General features: G+C 40.7%; 2 protein-coding genes across 5 annotated transcripts in view; one reads left to right on the top strand and one right to left on the bottom strand.

The window, feature by feature from the left end:
- LOC133615785 (myoblast determination protein 1 homolog) overlaps positions 1 to 5,137 on the top strand; it is a 7,964-nt gene extending 2,827 nt beyond the window's left edge. The window contains exons 2-3 of the mRNA XM_061974557.1: positions 1,197 to 1,269; positions 4,977 to 5,137. Of these exons, the coding sequence (XP_061830541.1) occupies positions 1,197 to 1,269; positions 4,977 to 5,137 (234 nt within the window). The remainder of the gene's footprint in view (positions 1 to 1,196; positions 1,270 to 4,976) is intronic.
- Positions 5,138 to 8,658: 3,521 nt separating this feature from the next.
- The window catches only part of tnnt3b (troponin T type 3b (skeletal, fast)), a 41,887-nt gene continuing 33,219 nt past the window's right edge, over positions 8,659 to 17,326 (bottom strand). For all 4 annotated transcript variants that reach the window (XM_061934046.2, XM_072914836.1, XM_061934048.2 and 1 more), the window contains 5 exons: positions 15,575 to 15,688; positions 15,350 to 15,459; positions 13,547 to 13,637; positions 13,024 to 13,064; positions 8,659 to 8,937 (listed from right to left, as the gene is read on the bottom strand). In XM_061934046.2, coding sequence (XP_061790030.1) covers positions 8,901 to 8,937; positions 13,024 to 13,064; positions 13,547 to 13,637; positions 15,350 to 15,459; positions 15,575 to 15,688 — 393 coding nt within the window. In that variant the 3' untranslated portion in view covers positions 8,659 to 8,900. The remainder of the gene's footprint in view (positions 8,938 to 13,023; positions 13,065 to 13,546; positions 13,638 to 15,349; positions 15,460 to 15,574; positions 15,689 to 17,326) is intronic.

The raw sequence follows: 17,326 nt of genomic DNA, 5'->3' as shown, positions 1-17,326 counted from the left end.
TTTGCCTGTCTGTGGATGGATCTCGTCAAAGATGTGTTATTGATGTCGAGGATAAAGTGCATCAGAAGAGTTCATCTCCACTTTGACTGGACACTTGTTGCTAATTCATAGCAGTCTCAGTTAGCCCTCTGAAACTCGATAACGATCACGTCAAAGTCTCACCAATGTGGAGATGTATTATAATGAGGCAGGAGGTGACGATGCATTCCATCAAAAATATTTGTTCTGCCTCAAGTTTACTTGAGATTGTCGCAGTGAAGATAGAGTAGCAACAAGATTAGCCGCCTATTGGTGTTAGCAGTGCAACCCTTAACCCTGGGTCAAGGTTTATAGGTTAATAGTTTCACAAAAATTAATAGAAAATAAGACAAATACTGCACTGTAAAACAAATAATGCACAAATAAAATGAAACTAATGTGATACCATTTTTTAAATGATTATTAAACAATTTTAGCCCCCAAAAAATACAATAAAAATATGCTTTAAAAAGTGAAAAAAAAAACATCTGCGAGATTTGAAGCATGATGTATTGAGGGACTTTATGCAATTATTCTGTGAAGCAGTATTTTTTGAAAATAAACTCTCTTTAGCATCAACTACATAAAGACGAGAGCCGCAGTTTCAAGAGCCCAATTGAAATGTGGATGTTTCGTCAGAAAGGGCCTCCGCAGGTTATATTTCTTTAAGACTGCGTTTACTTAATTGCAAAGTAAACACATCGGCTTTAATACATTTATTATTCTGCCCTGGATACTCGTTTCTAGCGTGTGCAGTTAAAAGCATGAAGAAACAGAAGCTCTAGAAGTTTTGTTAAGGATTGATGTTCTTTCTCTTGCATTTGTTTCCTTTCTCAGTTTTCTTTCTTTACACGTCTTCCTTCATTTAGGTTTGTAAGACTAAAAGTATAAACATAAAATAAACAATACAAAAGTGTAACGTCCATTGTGTATTTTACATAAATAAAATGGGTTTAGGGATAAGATATTCACACAATAAACTAGAAATGTTTACACATATAGAATTACTTGACATTCACACACCAACAATGGACGTGTACTTCTTCAGTGACGTTATTTATATCAATTGTTTTCTTTTTCATACTCACACAATGAAACATGTCTGACAGAACATTATTATTGCCCAGTTAATAAAGTTGCTCTCTGTCATTGACTGATCAAGCCGTCTTTGTGCTCAGGTGGATTTCTTCTCTCCATGCTCCAGGAGTGAAAATGATCAAGCTTCCTACTGTGGCCTGCAGACAGCAGACGGTCAGTTTCCCTTTCATGTCTTTTTCCAACAAAAGTTACAGTTGAAAAAAAAAATGATGTTTCTCCTTCTTTATTGTGATGTCTTATTAGTGAAGTGAAGTGGATTATATGTATATAGCGCTTTTCTCTAGTGACTCAAAGCGCTTTACATAGTGAAACCCAACATCTAAGTTACATTTAAAGCAGTGTGGGTGGCACTGGGAGCAGGTGGGTAAAGCGTCTTGCCCAAGGACACAACGGCAGTGACTAGGATGGCAGAAGCGGGGATCGAACCTGGAACCCTTAGCTCTACCAACCGAGCTATACAGCTCCATATTGTTAGCATAATGTTTATAACATAAATACAGTCCCCGCCACGTTGCCAACCCATGCACACAATCGTTATGTTTACATGCAGTAAGTTCACTCATTAAAGCATGGATTTGGTTGAAACCAACTTTTTAAAACGCATGTAAAAAAACCTTAATTAGGTTGTTTAAAAAAAAATAAAAAAAATGGGATTAACATATCTGGATAATCCCCCCTAAATAATAGGATTTTGTTTAAAAAAAATAAAATAAAAAAAAATAAAATATATATATATATATACATATATTTTTTTTTTTTTTACAAAAGAGCTCTAAAGAAGTCAATGTAAAGTGGCCAGAAATAATAGTAATAATTGTATAACCTGTCATTATTAACTTAAATATGATTACGAATCTGAAGTTTTTCTTTATTGAGAATGTGAAGCAGAGTTTATTTGCCACACATAGGATTATCATCACTGGGTAATAAGAATCATGATAATAAATTATTATTCATATTATGATTACACTGTTATTATTGCATCTCATGGAGGTCAAGTATCCCCCTTTGTGACACCTCTGTCTCCAACTTTAATCAAGGGTCTTTGAATGCACCACAGTTATGTGCAATGAGATGCAAACGTGAAACCTGTACAGAACTTTCACCTTGGCTGTCAGATTGATTATATTTGTACCTTTCTTTCATCACTTCATCTTCGTTCTAAAATGTTGGTGCTGGGTGTGAATGCTTAAAGGTGAGCTTTGATGACTGTTTGACATCTGTGTTGAGTGAGGTATTATAAGGTGTCAGTGGTGTGCCGTCAGGGCCAGCAAGGCCTTCTCTGCTGGCCTAACATAAATCTTGATCATAAATTAATGAAAGTTGATTTTATTTTTAATTTACTTCCCATAAATATCAAATCAAATCAAATCAACTTTATTTATAGAGCACATTTAAAATTGACCACAGGGGTAGCCAAAGTGCTGTACAATGAGCAGGTTAAAAGATAAAACGAGTACCGAGCAAACACAACACAACACAAACAGAACACGATAAAAGATAAATAAATAAAATAGAATAAATAAAAACATAAAAACAGGTTCACAGCATGTGTATTATGGGGCGCCATTGCAGGATGGATATCACTCAGTGTTAAAAGCCATGGAATAAAAGTATGTTTTTAAGAGAGATTTAAAAACAGGAAGAGAGGAGGCTTGTCTAACACTCAGAGGTAGGTCGTTCCAGAGCTTGGGAGCAGCAACGGCGAAAGCTCTGTCACCTCTAAGCTTCAGCCTTGTGTCAGGGACCGTCAACAGCAGCTGATCGGCTGATCTTAAGGATCGGGTGGGGCAGTAAGGCTGAAGGAGGTCGGAGAGATAGGTTGGCGCGAGGTTGTTTAGACATTTAAAAACAAATAAAAGGAGTTTAAAATGTATTCGGTAACGCACAGGGAGCCAGTGAAGGGACGCTAAAATAGGGGTGATGTGCTCACGTCTGCGGGTCTGTGTTAGCAGACGAGCAGCAGAGTTCTGCACGAGCTGCAGGCGGGCGAGGGAGGCCTGGCTAATGCCAACATACAGGGCATTACAATAATCAAGACGAGTCGAGATAAAAGCGTGGATTAATTTCTCAAGATCATGTCTTGATAGAAGCGGTTTCACTTTCGCTATTTGGCGTAATTGATAAAAGCTTTTTTGAACGACGCTGCTGATTTGTTTTTCGAATTTAAAATCTGAGTCAAACTTTACCCCCAGGTTTGTGACAGAGTCGCTGAGATACGGGGTCAGAGTGCCGAGGTCAACGTTGGGGGAGGGAGAGCGACTTGGACCGAACAACATAACTTCTGTTTTATCTTCATTTAGGCTCAGGAAGTTAGCTGAAAGCCAGACTTTGATCTTGTGCAGGCAGTCAATAAGACGTTGAACCGTGTTATTTTGTGCCATGGGAAAATAAATCTGGCAATCATCGGCATAAAAATGAAATGCAATACTGTACTTCCTAAAAATAGAACCAAGGGGGAGAAGGTAAAGCGCAAATAAAATTGGGGCAAGGATTGAGCCCTGGGGGACCCCATGTGGTAAAGGAGCTGTGGACGACATAAAACTGTCTACTTTTACACAAAAACTCCTGTCGGTTAGGTACGACCGGAACCAGTTGAGGGCGGCGCCCTTAATGCCCACACAGTTCTCAAGACGAGTGATTAAGGTGGCGTGGTCGACGGTGTCGAACGCAGCAGACAGATCTAAAAGCACCAGGACAACATATTTACCAGAATCAGTGGACAGGAGGATATCGTTTATATAAATATGAAAGTATTCATGTCATATTAGGCTCCAGAGTTGCTTGTTTTTTTGTTAGAGCTTTTATCACAATTCAGCTAGCTTTTTGCCAGCGCTGCATGAAATCAACATTAGCGGCGGCTGTGCAGTGTAAACGAACGGAGGACATACAGTTGATAGACAGTTTCGATAGCCAATCAGATCCCGATTACGTTAAACCTGACAATCACAACTTGTGATTTGCGAAAGGAGGAAGTGGTGCTGGAGCAGAGAAATTTTAGTTTAATTTACTTTTAACCTGCAAAGAAGGGTTGAAAAATGATATTTAAAGAGTAACTAGATCTTTTAAAATGAGGTCGGCCGACCACGGAAGCTCAACTACGAGTGGCACCACTGGCTTATACGGCGTCTAATGGGTGCTACAAATATTTTATTTCTTTATTGTTTCACATTTAATATATATATATTTTTACAATTATTAAAATGTTGACAGTCCCATGTAAAATATGTTTGATGCACATTTTTAAATGTGCCCGAAAAATAGCCTGTTTAGTACACTGTTGAGGTGATCCAATGCCCGTTTCTGTGTAGTATTTCTCCAGCCGTGGTCTTGTGGTGACACAAATGATGGTATTTTGAGAGGTATTTATTGAAGTCGGACTAAGTAGGACATCACTGAAGGCCTAGGTGGGAAACGCACGGCCCGCCCGGTATAGGTTTGCTGCTATCCAGGTGGAAGGAACCATTTCTCATCTTTAATAGGGGGTTTAGTTAGTTATACATTCTTAATTTGATTCATGTAACCTTATTATTATTACTTTCATATTTATTCAATACTATTGTTTTTTAAAATATAACTTACAGTACATATTTAAATGGCAGAAAAAAACTCTAACACCCCCATTTAACCCTCCACTTCGGCGCCTTGGTCTCCACTCGGCATAACTGTGTGTCTGTGAAGGACAGCTGGGGTGGGCTCCAGCATAGAAGCATACATGGATGGATACATATCAATCACACTGTAAAAGGAAGTGTCTAAAATGAATGCATACACCTATTCTCCATAGTTTTGCTGTAATAAATCACCAGAACTCAATAATTGATGTTTCATTTCCATTTTTTTTTTTTTTTTTTTTACAGATTTAAGCAAGAACACGCCGTCACTCCTTTCTAGTTTGGACTGTTTATCCAGCATTGTGGAGCGCATCAACACAGAGCAGGCAGATAGATTAGTTCCGCAGAACAGCCCTGCAAGTTGTAGACTTTTTGAAGAACCAAACAGCATTTATGAGCCTCTCTGAAAATCCTGGGCCCAAGGAGCACTTTCTGCACAAACAATTGGTTTTCGTGATCTACAAAACTCCAGGAAGACTGTGTCTTTTTTGTGTATGCTGAGTGCATTATCTAAAAGGAAGAAAAAGGAAATGTTTCATGTAAATAATTTGAGCTGTATGGAAAATCCCAATTAAGGTTTTGTTATGTATTGTTTGTATAATTTATGACTGACTTACAACTATTAAAGAATAACTACCATTGCAAAATCTGAAGGTCTGCACTTAACTAGGGATGTCCCGATCCGATATTTGGATCGGATCGGCCGCCGATATTTGCCAAAAAATGCGTATCGGCAAGGCATGGGAAAATGCCGATCCAGATCCAGTTTAAAAAAAAAACTCCGGTCCGTGTTTTCCAACGCACCTATCTAAATAATACATTCCACTTTTCTGCTGCTCCCTTATTTCCGTTCCGCATTTTCCAGCACACCTTCAACACATCCACAGGTCTGTGGATTCTCACGCAGTTGCTTTTAGCTGCTGGCATTACACGACAGGCTCTTCTCACTCTTTCCTGTGTCTCCCTCTCACAGACAGCAAGTGCACCTTCTTACACACGTCACATACTGTCACGTCATACGTCACATACGTATACGCCCTCCCCGAGCAGAGAGGTAGCATGGCTAACGTTAGCTGTGATGCTAGCGCAGCTGTGCTAGCAACGCTCCCTCTAAGGTGCGCGCCTGTGCAATTGCGCACTGCTCAAGCGTCCTCTGCGCACGGCAAATCTATGCCACGCACAAAATCAAATAAAAAAATAAGCGCATAACAATTTTCGACACACGGACACGACAGAGAAAACAGTTTTCGTCATCATTGTTCAAATATTGTGACGTCTGTCGAGACGCTTATCTCCATTCGGTGCCACACGTCCACACCATCAAAATTCCGAGGCAAACATTTCCAGATCAACACCGTATGAAAAAATTAGTGACTTTTTTAGTTGTGATTTCCTTCTCTGCATGAAAGTTTAAAAGTAGCATATATTAATGCAGTATGAAGAAGAATGTTTTAATGTAGACACATAGAATCATCATACTGCTGTGATTATATGCATCAAGAGTTCATTCAAGGCTAAGGCAAAATATCCACATATATATGGTGTATCGTGACATGGCCTTAAAATATCGTAATATTAAAAAAAGGCCATATCGCCCAGCCCTAGTTCAATGATGCCATTTCTGTTTGTCATGTATAATTTTGTCTATTTTGTGTTTATCCTTGAATAAACAGGTCAGTTTCTTGTTACCAACCATTGTGTATTATTCAAACTCCCCTAATTCAGCTGGCTAGTTGTTATCAAGAGTACTAAAACCCTTTTCAACATGATTCTGACAATTAAGTAGGCTAAATAACTTTAAACTTCAATACATGCTCGGATAGGCCAGTATCGGTCAGTGTCAGTATCGGTATCGGATCGGAAGTGCAAAAACCTGGATTGGGACATCCCTACACTTAACTATTACTTTTTCAAAGCAGATTAATCACACTTTTAAATGATTAGTTGTGACTAATCGCATTCCTAGCCTAACCTAAATCAACTTAAAAACAAACAATATTTTGAAACACATGCAATTTTATTGTCAGAATGTAATCCAGGACATCCATCCATCCATCCATCCATCCATCTTCTTCCGCTTATCCGAGGTCGGGTCGCGGGGGCAGCAGCCTAAGCAGGGAAGCCCAGACTTCCCTCTCCCCAGCCACTTCGTCCAGCTCTTCCTGTGGGACCCCGAGGCGTTCCCAGGCCAGCCGAGAGACATAGTCTTCCCAACGTGTCCTGGGTCTTCCCCGCGGCCTCCTACCGGTCGGACGTGCCCTAAACACCTCCCTAGGGAGGCGTTCGGGTGGCATCCTAACCAGATGCCCGAACCACCTCATCTGGCTCCTCTCCATGTGGAGGAGCAGCGGCTTTACTTTGAGCTCCCCCCGGATGGCAGAGCTTCTCACCCTATCTCTAAGGGAGAGCCCCGCCACTCGGCGGAGGAAACTCATTTCGGCCGCTTGTACCCGTGATCTTGTCCTTTCGGTCATAACCCAAAGCGCATGACCATAGGTGAGGATGGGAACGTAGATCGACCGGTAAATTGAGAGCTTTGCCTTCCGGCTCAGCTCCTTCTTCACCACAACGGATCGATACAGCGTCCGCATTACTGACGATCCACTCTTCCCTCACTCGTGAACAAGACTCCGAGGTACTTGAACTCCTCCACTTGGGGCAAGATCTCCTCCCCAACCCGGAGATGGCACTCCACCCTTTTCCGGGCGAGAACCATGGACTCGGACTTGGAGGTGCTGATTCTCATCCCAGTCGCTTCACACTCAGCTGCGAACCGATCCAGTGAGAGCTGAAGATCCTGGCCAGATGAAGCCATCAGGACCACATCATCTGCAAAAAGCAGAGACCTAATCCTGCATCCACCAAACCAGATCCCCTCAACGCCTTGACTGCGCCTAGAAATTCTGTCCATAAAAGTTATGAACAGAATCGGTGACAAAGGGCAGCCTTGGCGGAGTCCAACCCTCACTGGAAACGTGTCCGACTTACTACCGGCAATGCGGACCAGGCTCTGGCACTGATCATACAGGGAGCGGACCGCCACAATCAGACAGTCCGACATCCCATACTCTCTGAGCACTCCCCACAGGACTTCCTGAGGGACACGGTCGAATGCCTTCTCCAAGTCCACAAAGCACATGTAGACTGGTTGGGCAAACTCCCATGCACCTTCAAGGACCCTGCGGAGAGTATAGAGCTGGTCCACAGTTCCACGACCTGGACGAAAACCACACTGTTCCTCCTGAATCCGAGGTTCGACTATCCGGCGATCCAGGACGTGTCTGTAAAATGTTTTACTTGAACTGTAAAATGTTTTACTTGAATGCACGACATTTTGTTGCTCAAAACTTGGTAACTGTTTTTATCTAAAGTCCCGTCGGGTTGTATTTTGAAGTGAAATTTGCCACAAGTTGGAGTTTCCTCACTCATCTTTGCTCTGGCTTTTAAGTAACCATCAGCGGTCAAAATAAATGGCATGATTAATCTGCGTTGGTTTTTTTGCTATTAACCTCATCCTTTAACGCGTTAACTTTGACAGCCCTTTAAAAAAAACAGGCTTTTTTCCCCTCGAAAGTATATTTATATTATATGGTTTACTGATATTGTTGGTATACTGTAGCAGCGATGTTTTCCCTGGACTACATCGCAGCTTTTATTGTAAGTACCGTATTTTACGGACTATAAGTCGCAGTTTTTTTGATAGTTTGGCCAGACTCCAGTGCGACTTATATATGTTTTTTTCCTTCTTTATCATGCATTTTTGGCAGGTGCGACTTATACTCCGGTGCGACTTATACTCTGAAAAATACGGTAACCATGCAATGCAGTCGTACTTCATGGATGATTGTGATGCTTGATAAAAATGATTAACATTTCTCATTGGAGTTTTGTTGTATGAACCACTTTGAATCAAACTGTGAGAAGGTCATTAATAATTGCAGATGTTTATTTTCTGGACAGTCCCATCATCCTTATACAAATACAGTGATGACTTTTGTCTGTACTTCAGTGCAACCAAAGCCATCCAGACAAAAATTCTCCCTCAAGCACACACAGGCGCTAAGACGTCCAGTTGTGGTTTTTAGTACTGGTGCTGCAGGTTCTTCGTAGATGTGCCGGTCGCAGCATTGGCAACGTGTTTCCTGTCCGGCCTTACTGGCGGAGAGCTCATTACTTCCTGCGACGTAAGCCAGCTCCTTTCTTGCTACTGCAGGGCACAAGAGGAAAAAAGTGTGAGATCTGGAAAGAGATGTGTAGCTCTTTACCACTGGAGGACAGGAAAGTGTGTAACTAAGTAAAAAATAGGCACATTTGTGTATATTTAAATAATAATGCATCTGATTTTATGTTTGGTTCACATCAACACTTATGGGCCTGATCTACCAAAAGTTTTTAAACACGTGCAAACTTTATAGCACACGCAAAGCTGATGTGCTAAGCCCACTCAGCGGCCTAGTGGCTGGAGTGTCCGCCCTGAGATCGGCAGGTTGTGAGTTCAAACCCAGGCCGAGTCATACGAATGACTATAAAAAATGGGACCCATTATCTCCCTGCTTGGCACTCAGCATCAAGGGTTGGAATTGGGGGTTAAGTGACCACCGTAGCTGCTCACTGCTCCCCTCACCTCCCAGGGGGTGATCAAGGGTGATTGGTCAAATGCAGAGAATAATTTCGCCACACCTCGTGTGTGTGTGACAATCATTGGTACTTTTAACTTTTTTTTTTTTTTTTTTTTTTACTTGAGAGCTGAGGAATGTGTCTCTAAGTGAGCAAAATAAGGAGTGCAATCCATTTAGCAGATTTGTCTTCATGAACATGCAGAATATATGCTGATCATCAGAATGGCCCACAATACTGGAAGGAGAAAATGCAAATATAACTATTTAGCAGAGGTGTGGACTCGAGTCACATGACTTGGACTCGAGTCAGACTCGAGTCATGAATTTGATGACTTTAGACTCGACTTGACAAAATGTAAAAAGACTTGCAACTCGACTTAGACTTTAACATCAATGACTTGTGACTTCACTTGGACTTGAGCCTTTTGAATTGACATGACTTGACATGACTTGCTACTTTCCCCAAAACCCAAAGATGAAAAAGTTATTCGGGAGCGCTCCGTATTTTTCATTGTGTACTTGTCTATCAGCGTTGCGTGTGTCAGCTGGTGTGCTCTCAGTACAACAGCCAATCAAATTAGATCTACTTTGTTTTCATCACACAGCATTCATCCAATCAAATTGCAGGACAACCAACGAAGAAGACATGTCCAAACCACACGCCAGTGAACAAAAAATGATACCTAAAATAATTTTGTTTGGGTATAAAAATTACGAGGTGGTCAACACAAAACGGTTTGCAGTATGCAACACATGCGGTTCCAAAATTACTGATGGAGAGGCAACAACTTCCAACTTCGTCCGGCATTTGAAGTTGCACAAAGAACGGTAAGTTTTGAATGTAAGATAACGTTTATTGGCTAAGTAACGTGACTTTTATTTGCTGTGTAGTTAAATCAGTGAGGCTGTAAACTCACTGCTAACGTTATAACGTTATTGCAAACACGGGAATCTGTTGCAGTTCACTACCTTATTCATACTTTTTGTTCAGTGATTTTTTTTAAGCAGGGTTACGTTAGTCAATATATCACACGTAACGTTAGACGGCGGTCAGCAGCACCGCGTATTTTAGCCACCTAAAAAAAGACAAAAATAGTCAAATAAAGGTCAGTTAAAATGTATAATATATTATGAATATGTGTACCGTTTTAGCTAGCTTTCTGACATACTGTTGGTTGTTTACCTCAGTGGTCCCCAACCACCGGGCCGTGGCCCGGTACTGGTCTGTGGATCGATTGGTATCGGGCCGCACAAGAAATAATTTTTTTTTCTTTTCTTTTTTTAATTAAATCAACATAAAAAACACAAGATACACTTACAAGTAGTGCACCAACCCAAAACAACTCTCTCCCCCCTTTTGTTCTGGGCATTGAACATGAAGACTCTTCCTTCACTGTTCCGAGTGGCCATGAGAGTCTTGGCAGTGCCTGCCTCCAGTGCTCCAGTGGAGCGAGTTTTCAGCCATGGTGGCATCATACTACGCCCCCATCGTGCACAAATGACTGACAGACTCTTGGCTAATTTGGTCTTTTGCAAATGCAATGCAGCATAGGGCCCTGACATATAAAAAGTACAACTTTTTTGTTATGTTCACGTATATGTCATGTTTTTTCAATGTTAACACTTTTGTACAAATAAGTACATTTGCACTTTATTTTTCAATGTGTTTGTTCTGTAAAGGAATGAGTTAATGTTTCAAATGACTGGTTAATAGTGCTATTATAAAGTGCAATGTCAGCACAATTTTCTTTCCTGCAATTTAAAATGCACTTGTTTTAATAAATAAATACAGCGTTTGAAAAGCATACACAATCTGTGTTAATATATTAGTCTGTGGTTAAAAGGACTTGAAAGGACTCGAAACTCAAAATGCAGGACTTAGGACTTGACTTGAGACTTTCCAGTCTTGACTTTGGACTTGACTCGGGGCTTGCCTGTCTTGACTCGGGACTTGACTCGAGACTTGAGGGTAAAGACTTGAGACTTACTTGTGACTTGCAAAACAATGACTTGGTCCCACCTCTGCTATTTAGCACACGCAGTGTGACTCATCAAAACTAAAACTCAACTGGGGGTGCTGATTTGCGGCTATATTTGGGTGCAGACTGGCAGTTGTGCAGCTGCTATGGAAACGTAAATAAATGCGCCTAAGAATTTGTTCCGGCATGATCAAAATACGGTAAATATTGTAGATATTACATATTGTTATGAACGTGTCTGTTACTATATTATAGATGTACTTGCAGTGTGTACATAAAACATTGATGGAGCATTTTGAAGTTGTCTTAGAGGGATTTGAAGGCTACAACGGTGACTCCCATTAGCCCCATCTTGCAAGCGTTTTTTATCATCTTTAACATCACCCCCCCAAAAAAAACATTTGTGTTCTTGTCTCTTGTAATGATTGCGAAAGATAGGCAACATTTAAAAAAAAAGCGCAGTTCCCCTTTAAATATTTATGCTCCTACAGTTAAAATTCTTTATGTTTTATGATTTGTCTGTAAAAAAATCGCAAGTTAGAGAGGGCCTTTAAAAAGTTACTTTTAAAATACACACTTGAACATTGTAATAAAATGTTTCACATTAAACATTTGTGTAACGGACACAATACAACGCTGTAAATGTTAGGGTCCTGCATGATGCACCCAATACAAACAGAGTGGCGGTTGCAGCTTCAACTTCACCCTGAGCAAGGCCCTCTTGAACATTCACATTAACACAAGGAGATCGTATATTGCCAAAAATATTCGGCCACCCATCCAAATGATGAGAATCAGGTGTCTTAATCACTTGGCCCGGTGTATCAAATCAAGCACTTAGGCATTGAGACTGTTTCTACAAACATTTGTGAAAGAATGGGCCGCTCTCAGTGATTTCCAGCGTGGAACTGTCATTGTGCAACAAATCCAGTCGTGAAATTTCCTCGCTCCTAAATATTCCAAAGTCAACTTTATTGTGAGAAAAGTGAAGAGTTTGGGAACAACAGCAAGTCAGCCACCAAGTGGTAGACCACGTAAACTGACAGAGAGGGGTCAGCGGATGCTGAAGCGCATAGTGCAAAGACCTTCTGCACAGTCAGTTGCTACAGAGCTCCAAACTTCATGTGACCTCCCAATTAGCCCACGCACAGTACGCAGAGAGCTTCATGGAATGGGTTTCCATGGCCAAGCAGCTGCATCTAAGCCATACATCACCAAGTCCAATGCAAAGCGTGGGATGCAGTGGTGTAAAGCACTTCTCTGGACTGATGAGTCACACTTTTCCATCTGGCAATCTGATGGACCAGTCTGGGTTTCGAACTGCATCGTGCCGAGTGTGAAATTTGGTGGAGGAGGAATTATGGTGTGGGGTTGTTTTTCAGGAGTTGGGCTTGGCCCCTTAGTTCCAGTGAAAGGAACTTTGAATGCTTTAGGATACCAAAACATTTTGGACAATTCCATGGGATGGCACTTCAAAATCATATGTGAGTAAAGACAGGTGGCCAAATACTTTTGGCAATATAGTGCATCTAACCCTTTTTTTTACCCTTCATCCTACAGAAATTCCCATGTGACCCCTATCTAAAACCCCCACTGCACACACAAAACACAAACACACACAGGCACACACACAAACACAAACAAGTACAAGTACATTCACATACACACAGAGTTGTAGTAAAAGATTATTCTTACTGTTTTTGGAGCTCGTCAATACGATTCCTAAGAGAGATGACCTGAAAAACATGATAATGTATTTATTGTCCTTTATTTATTAATATTGTACTTCTTCAACTTTAAACTAATTTAAGTGTTTGTTTTTCCCCAAATAGTCTTTTACTTAGCTACAAATGTTTGTGAAGGAAACCCTTGTGAAGTGACATAAAGAGGTCAAATGTACTTGTTATGTGTATGTTCAATGTCATTTCAATCAATGATTGGTAATATGGATGAATGTGTGTGACATCACATGGCCTTCCAGTCATTCCAGGAGTCTTTAACCAGAGAAGAATGTGGTTGTGATGGGAAAAAGTGTATCAGGCAGATGTGTCACTGCTGGTAAACTACCGTGTCATCCCAATTCACACACAGGTCACAGTCAAATGAACGATTAACATTAATGTCATCATTTCGTCAAACTATAGAGGCCTGCTTGTTGTTGCATGATGGGGGATTTGCGCACAAAACTGAAATAAAAGCAACAATGTTGCCCCCAGACCTCATATCGCTGTCTCTTGAGCTTCTCGCAGTAGTCGTATTTAATCTCCTCCAGGCTGTGCAGCATCGCCCACATCTCATTCGCCTTTTCCCTGGTAAACAACAAACAAGATGAAAACTTACTTTCATTTTGAGAAACTATATCATGTATAAAATGACATTATTAGATACATGTAATAATATAATAATCATAATTAGGGATGGGTACCAAATTCTGTACTATTATAGGCACCGACCGGCACTACAGGGTATTCATGTAACGCCAAACTGTGCCAGATTTCGATACCTTTGTTGTACATGATGTCATGTCGGCCGGCTCAAATACTTGGCGAGCAAACAAGCACTCAAGCAGCACTCAGAGAGGATTCAGTCAAACTGCCTCTGGGTAATGTTGCAATTTTCAAATGCTAAAAAAAAAATCAAGTATGCCTTAGAAAACTATCAAACTTACAGTAAGGCTCCACTTTTCAAAATGTGCTAGCTCCATGCTCCAATGCTACTGATTAGCATCAACAATTTTACATGGTGCCTCCAAATTTGGTAATAAAAGATGCACATTACAATCAAGCTGCTTGTGTATATCTATCCCATCCATTTTCTACCGCTTATTCCCTTTGGGGTCGCGGGGGGCGCTGGAGCCTATCTCAGCTACAATCGGGCGGAAGGCGGGGTACACCCTGGACAAGTCGCCACCTCACCGCAGGGCCAACACAGATAGACAGACAACATTCACACTCACATCCACACTCTAGGGCCAATTTAGTGTTACCAATCAACTTATCCCCAGGTGCATGTCTTTGGAGGTGGGAGGAAGCCGGAGTACCCGGAGGGAACCCACGCAGTCACGGGGAGAACATGCAAACTCCACACAGAAAGATCCCGAGCCCGGGATTGAACCCAAGACTACTCAGGACCTTCGTATTGTGAGGCAGATGCACTAACCCCTCTGCCACCGTGAAGCCCTGCTTGTGTATAATAAGTACAATATTCACAGAGTAATCACTTTGTAGGGCGCAACAAAAGATTAGCTTCAGTTTACTGGCAAAGACTACTTCCTGACTAGGCAACACACTGTAGTTTATACACTACCGCCACCTAACGTCTTGGAATTGCAACTTCATGCAAAGTCTACAATATAATACTTGCAAATGAGATTCAGAAGTTTAAAAATAACAACTGGACGGCACAGTTTTCATTATCAAAAAAATAAATTGTATTATTAAGCAAACATTTATCAACACATGAACACACACAACAACATTGAAAATGAGTACCGTTAAGTACCAGTAAAGATGTTCATGTTTCGGGATTTGGTACGGTATTCAAATGTGAAAGGTAACCATCCCTAATCATGATATAAGACAGAACTTAAAATTGAGAGGCGGTAAAGTGTGAAAGTAACAAGTCTGAGTAAAACTCCACAGACATGAATAGAGTTCGAATTTGAACTAAACTGTTTTTTTTTTAGAGAATAAAACTTCATAATGAATATAAAAAAGTATAGTTGATAACACAAATACAGTAGGTTGAAAAGACATCTGAAAGATTGAAATGGTAAAGTCTAAAGACAGGCAAATGTTATTATCCCAGTGTTCAAGGTTGTTTTTTTAAATAATAAATTATTATTTTAAATTGTATTTACCAAATATGAAATCAGAAACTTTGCTTGGTAATAATATAGCATTATATAATTAATATGATTGTGTATTTAATGTATATGCAAATGGCAACGATTCAGATAAATGTTTCTCAAATTGTATAAATGCCGAATAGTTTTTTAAAAAATCTTTCGCCAATGTTTTACTTCAAACTGTCGTCGCTAAGATTGTCGATGGCCAGAGGTTTGCATCTCTCGGCCAGGATCTTCTTCTTCTTCTCCCTTTCAGTCTGCTTCTTGCCTCTCTTCTGGTCCACCTGCCAAATTTACAATCAACTTCCATTTATTATTCTGTTAATTTTCAGGTGTTTTGGTTTTGCAAAAAAACAAACAAAAAAGAGAAATACAAAGAATGAATGAATTTCAACATACCCTTTGCAGATGGCTGCTGAAGCCTGATCCCATGCTGGACAGAACTGTCTTTTTCTTGGCTTCATCCTCAGCTTTCCTATGAGCATCGGCTTCCTCCTTTCTTATCCGTTCCGCCTGGCACATGAATATGAACAATCAATACATTCAATCAATCTGTCAGCATCATAAGCACATCAAATATTTTTTGAGCCAAGAAGAAAACTTGTTTTTGCTGCCCTCTTGTGGATTATCTATTCTCACACCTTCCAATATTGATGCAATAAAAAGTGCTGCAGGTCCTGTTCCACTCCTGGATGGTGAGGATCCACATATTGGATGGATACTAGTTGCATATTTTTCAATTCTGTCTTTATTTTTACCAATATGCTTGTGCTGTTAATATTGTATATCTATATATTATTAAAAAACCTCAGTAAATACGTTATTGAACAGGAGGGCTACGGAGTAAAATAAAAACAACCAAAGGCTTTGAATGAAAGCCAATTATACATTTTTTCAAAAAGTTATATTTTTCTGGGTAATGAATGGAAAAAAATGGAAATTTCTCATTTGGTGGAAAGATCTTTCTGCTTACTGGTTCAACTGAGTTACAGGAAAAGGTGGAAAACCACATTGTGCTGAGAAAGAAGGGGGTTTGAGGCATGAAGCAAAATGTAGTTATTGCCTTTGCTTTTTTGTGTAAAAGTAGACAGTTTTATGTCGTCCACAGCTCCTTTACCACATGGGGTCCCCCAGGGCTCAATCCTTGCCCCAATTTTATTTGCGCTTTACCTTCTCCCCCTTGGTTCTATTTTTAGGAAGTACAGTATTGCATTTCATTTTTATGCCGATGATTGCCAGATTTATTTTCCCATGGCACAAAATAACACGGTTCAACGTCTTATTGACTGCCTGCACGACATCAAAGTCTGGCTTTCAGCTAACTTCCTGAGCCTAAATGAAGATAAAACAGAAGTTATGTTGTTCGGTCCAAGTCGCTCTCCCTCCCCCAACGTTGACCTCGGCACTCTGACCCCGTATCTCAGCGACTGTGTCACAAACCTGGGGGTAAAGTTTGACTCAGATTTTAAATTCGAAAAACAAATCAGCAGCGTCGTTCAAAAAAGCTTTTATCAATTACGCCAAATAGCGAAAGTGAAACCGCTTCTATCAAGACATGATCTTGAGAAATTAATCCACGCTTTTATCTCGACTCGTCTTGATTATTGTAATGCCCTGTATGTTGGCATTAGCCAGGCCTCCCTCGCCCGCCTGCAGCTCGTGCAGAACTCTGCTGCTCGTCTGCTAACACAGACCCGCAGACGTGAGCACATCACCCCTATTTTAGCGTCCCTTCACTGGCTCCCTGTGCGTTACCGAATACATTTTAAACTCCTTTTATTTGTTTTTAAATGTCTAAACAACCTCGCGCCAACCTATCTCTCCGACCTCCTTCAGCCTTACTGCCCCACCCGATCCTTAAGATCAGCCGATCAGCTGCTGTTGACGGTCCCTGACACAAGGCTGAAGCTTAGAGGTGACAGAGCTTTCGCCGTTGCTGCTCCCAAGCTCTGGAACGACCTACCCCTGAGTATTAGACAAGCCTCCTCTCTTCCTGTTTTTAAATCTCTCTTAAAAACATACTTTTATTCCATGGCTTTTAACACTGAGTGATATCCATCCTGCAATGGCGCCCCATAATACACCTGCTGTGATCCTGTTTTTATGTTTTTATTAATTCTATTTTAATTATTTATTTTTTATCGTGTTCTG

The sequence above is a fragment of the Nerophis lumbriciformis genome, linkage group LG15 (genome assembly GCF_033978685.3).
Source record: "Nerophis lumbriciformis linkage group LG15, RoL_Nlum_v2.1, whole genome shotgun sequence".
Classification (NCBI taxonomy): domain Eukaryota; kingdom Metazoa; phylum Chordata; class Actinopteri; order Syngnathiformes; family Syngnathidae; genus Nerophis; species Nerophis lumbriciformis.
The sequence above is the reverse complement of the archived record's forward strand: the minus strand, read 5'-3'. Positions and strand labels throughout refer to the sequence as shown.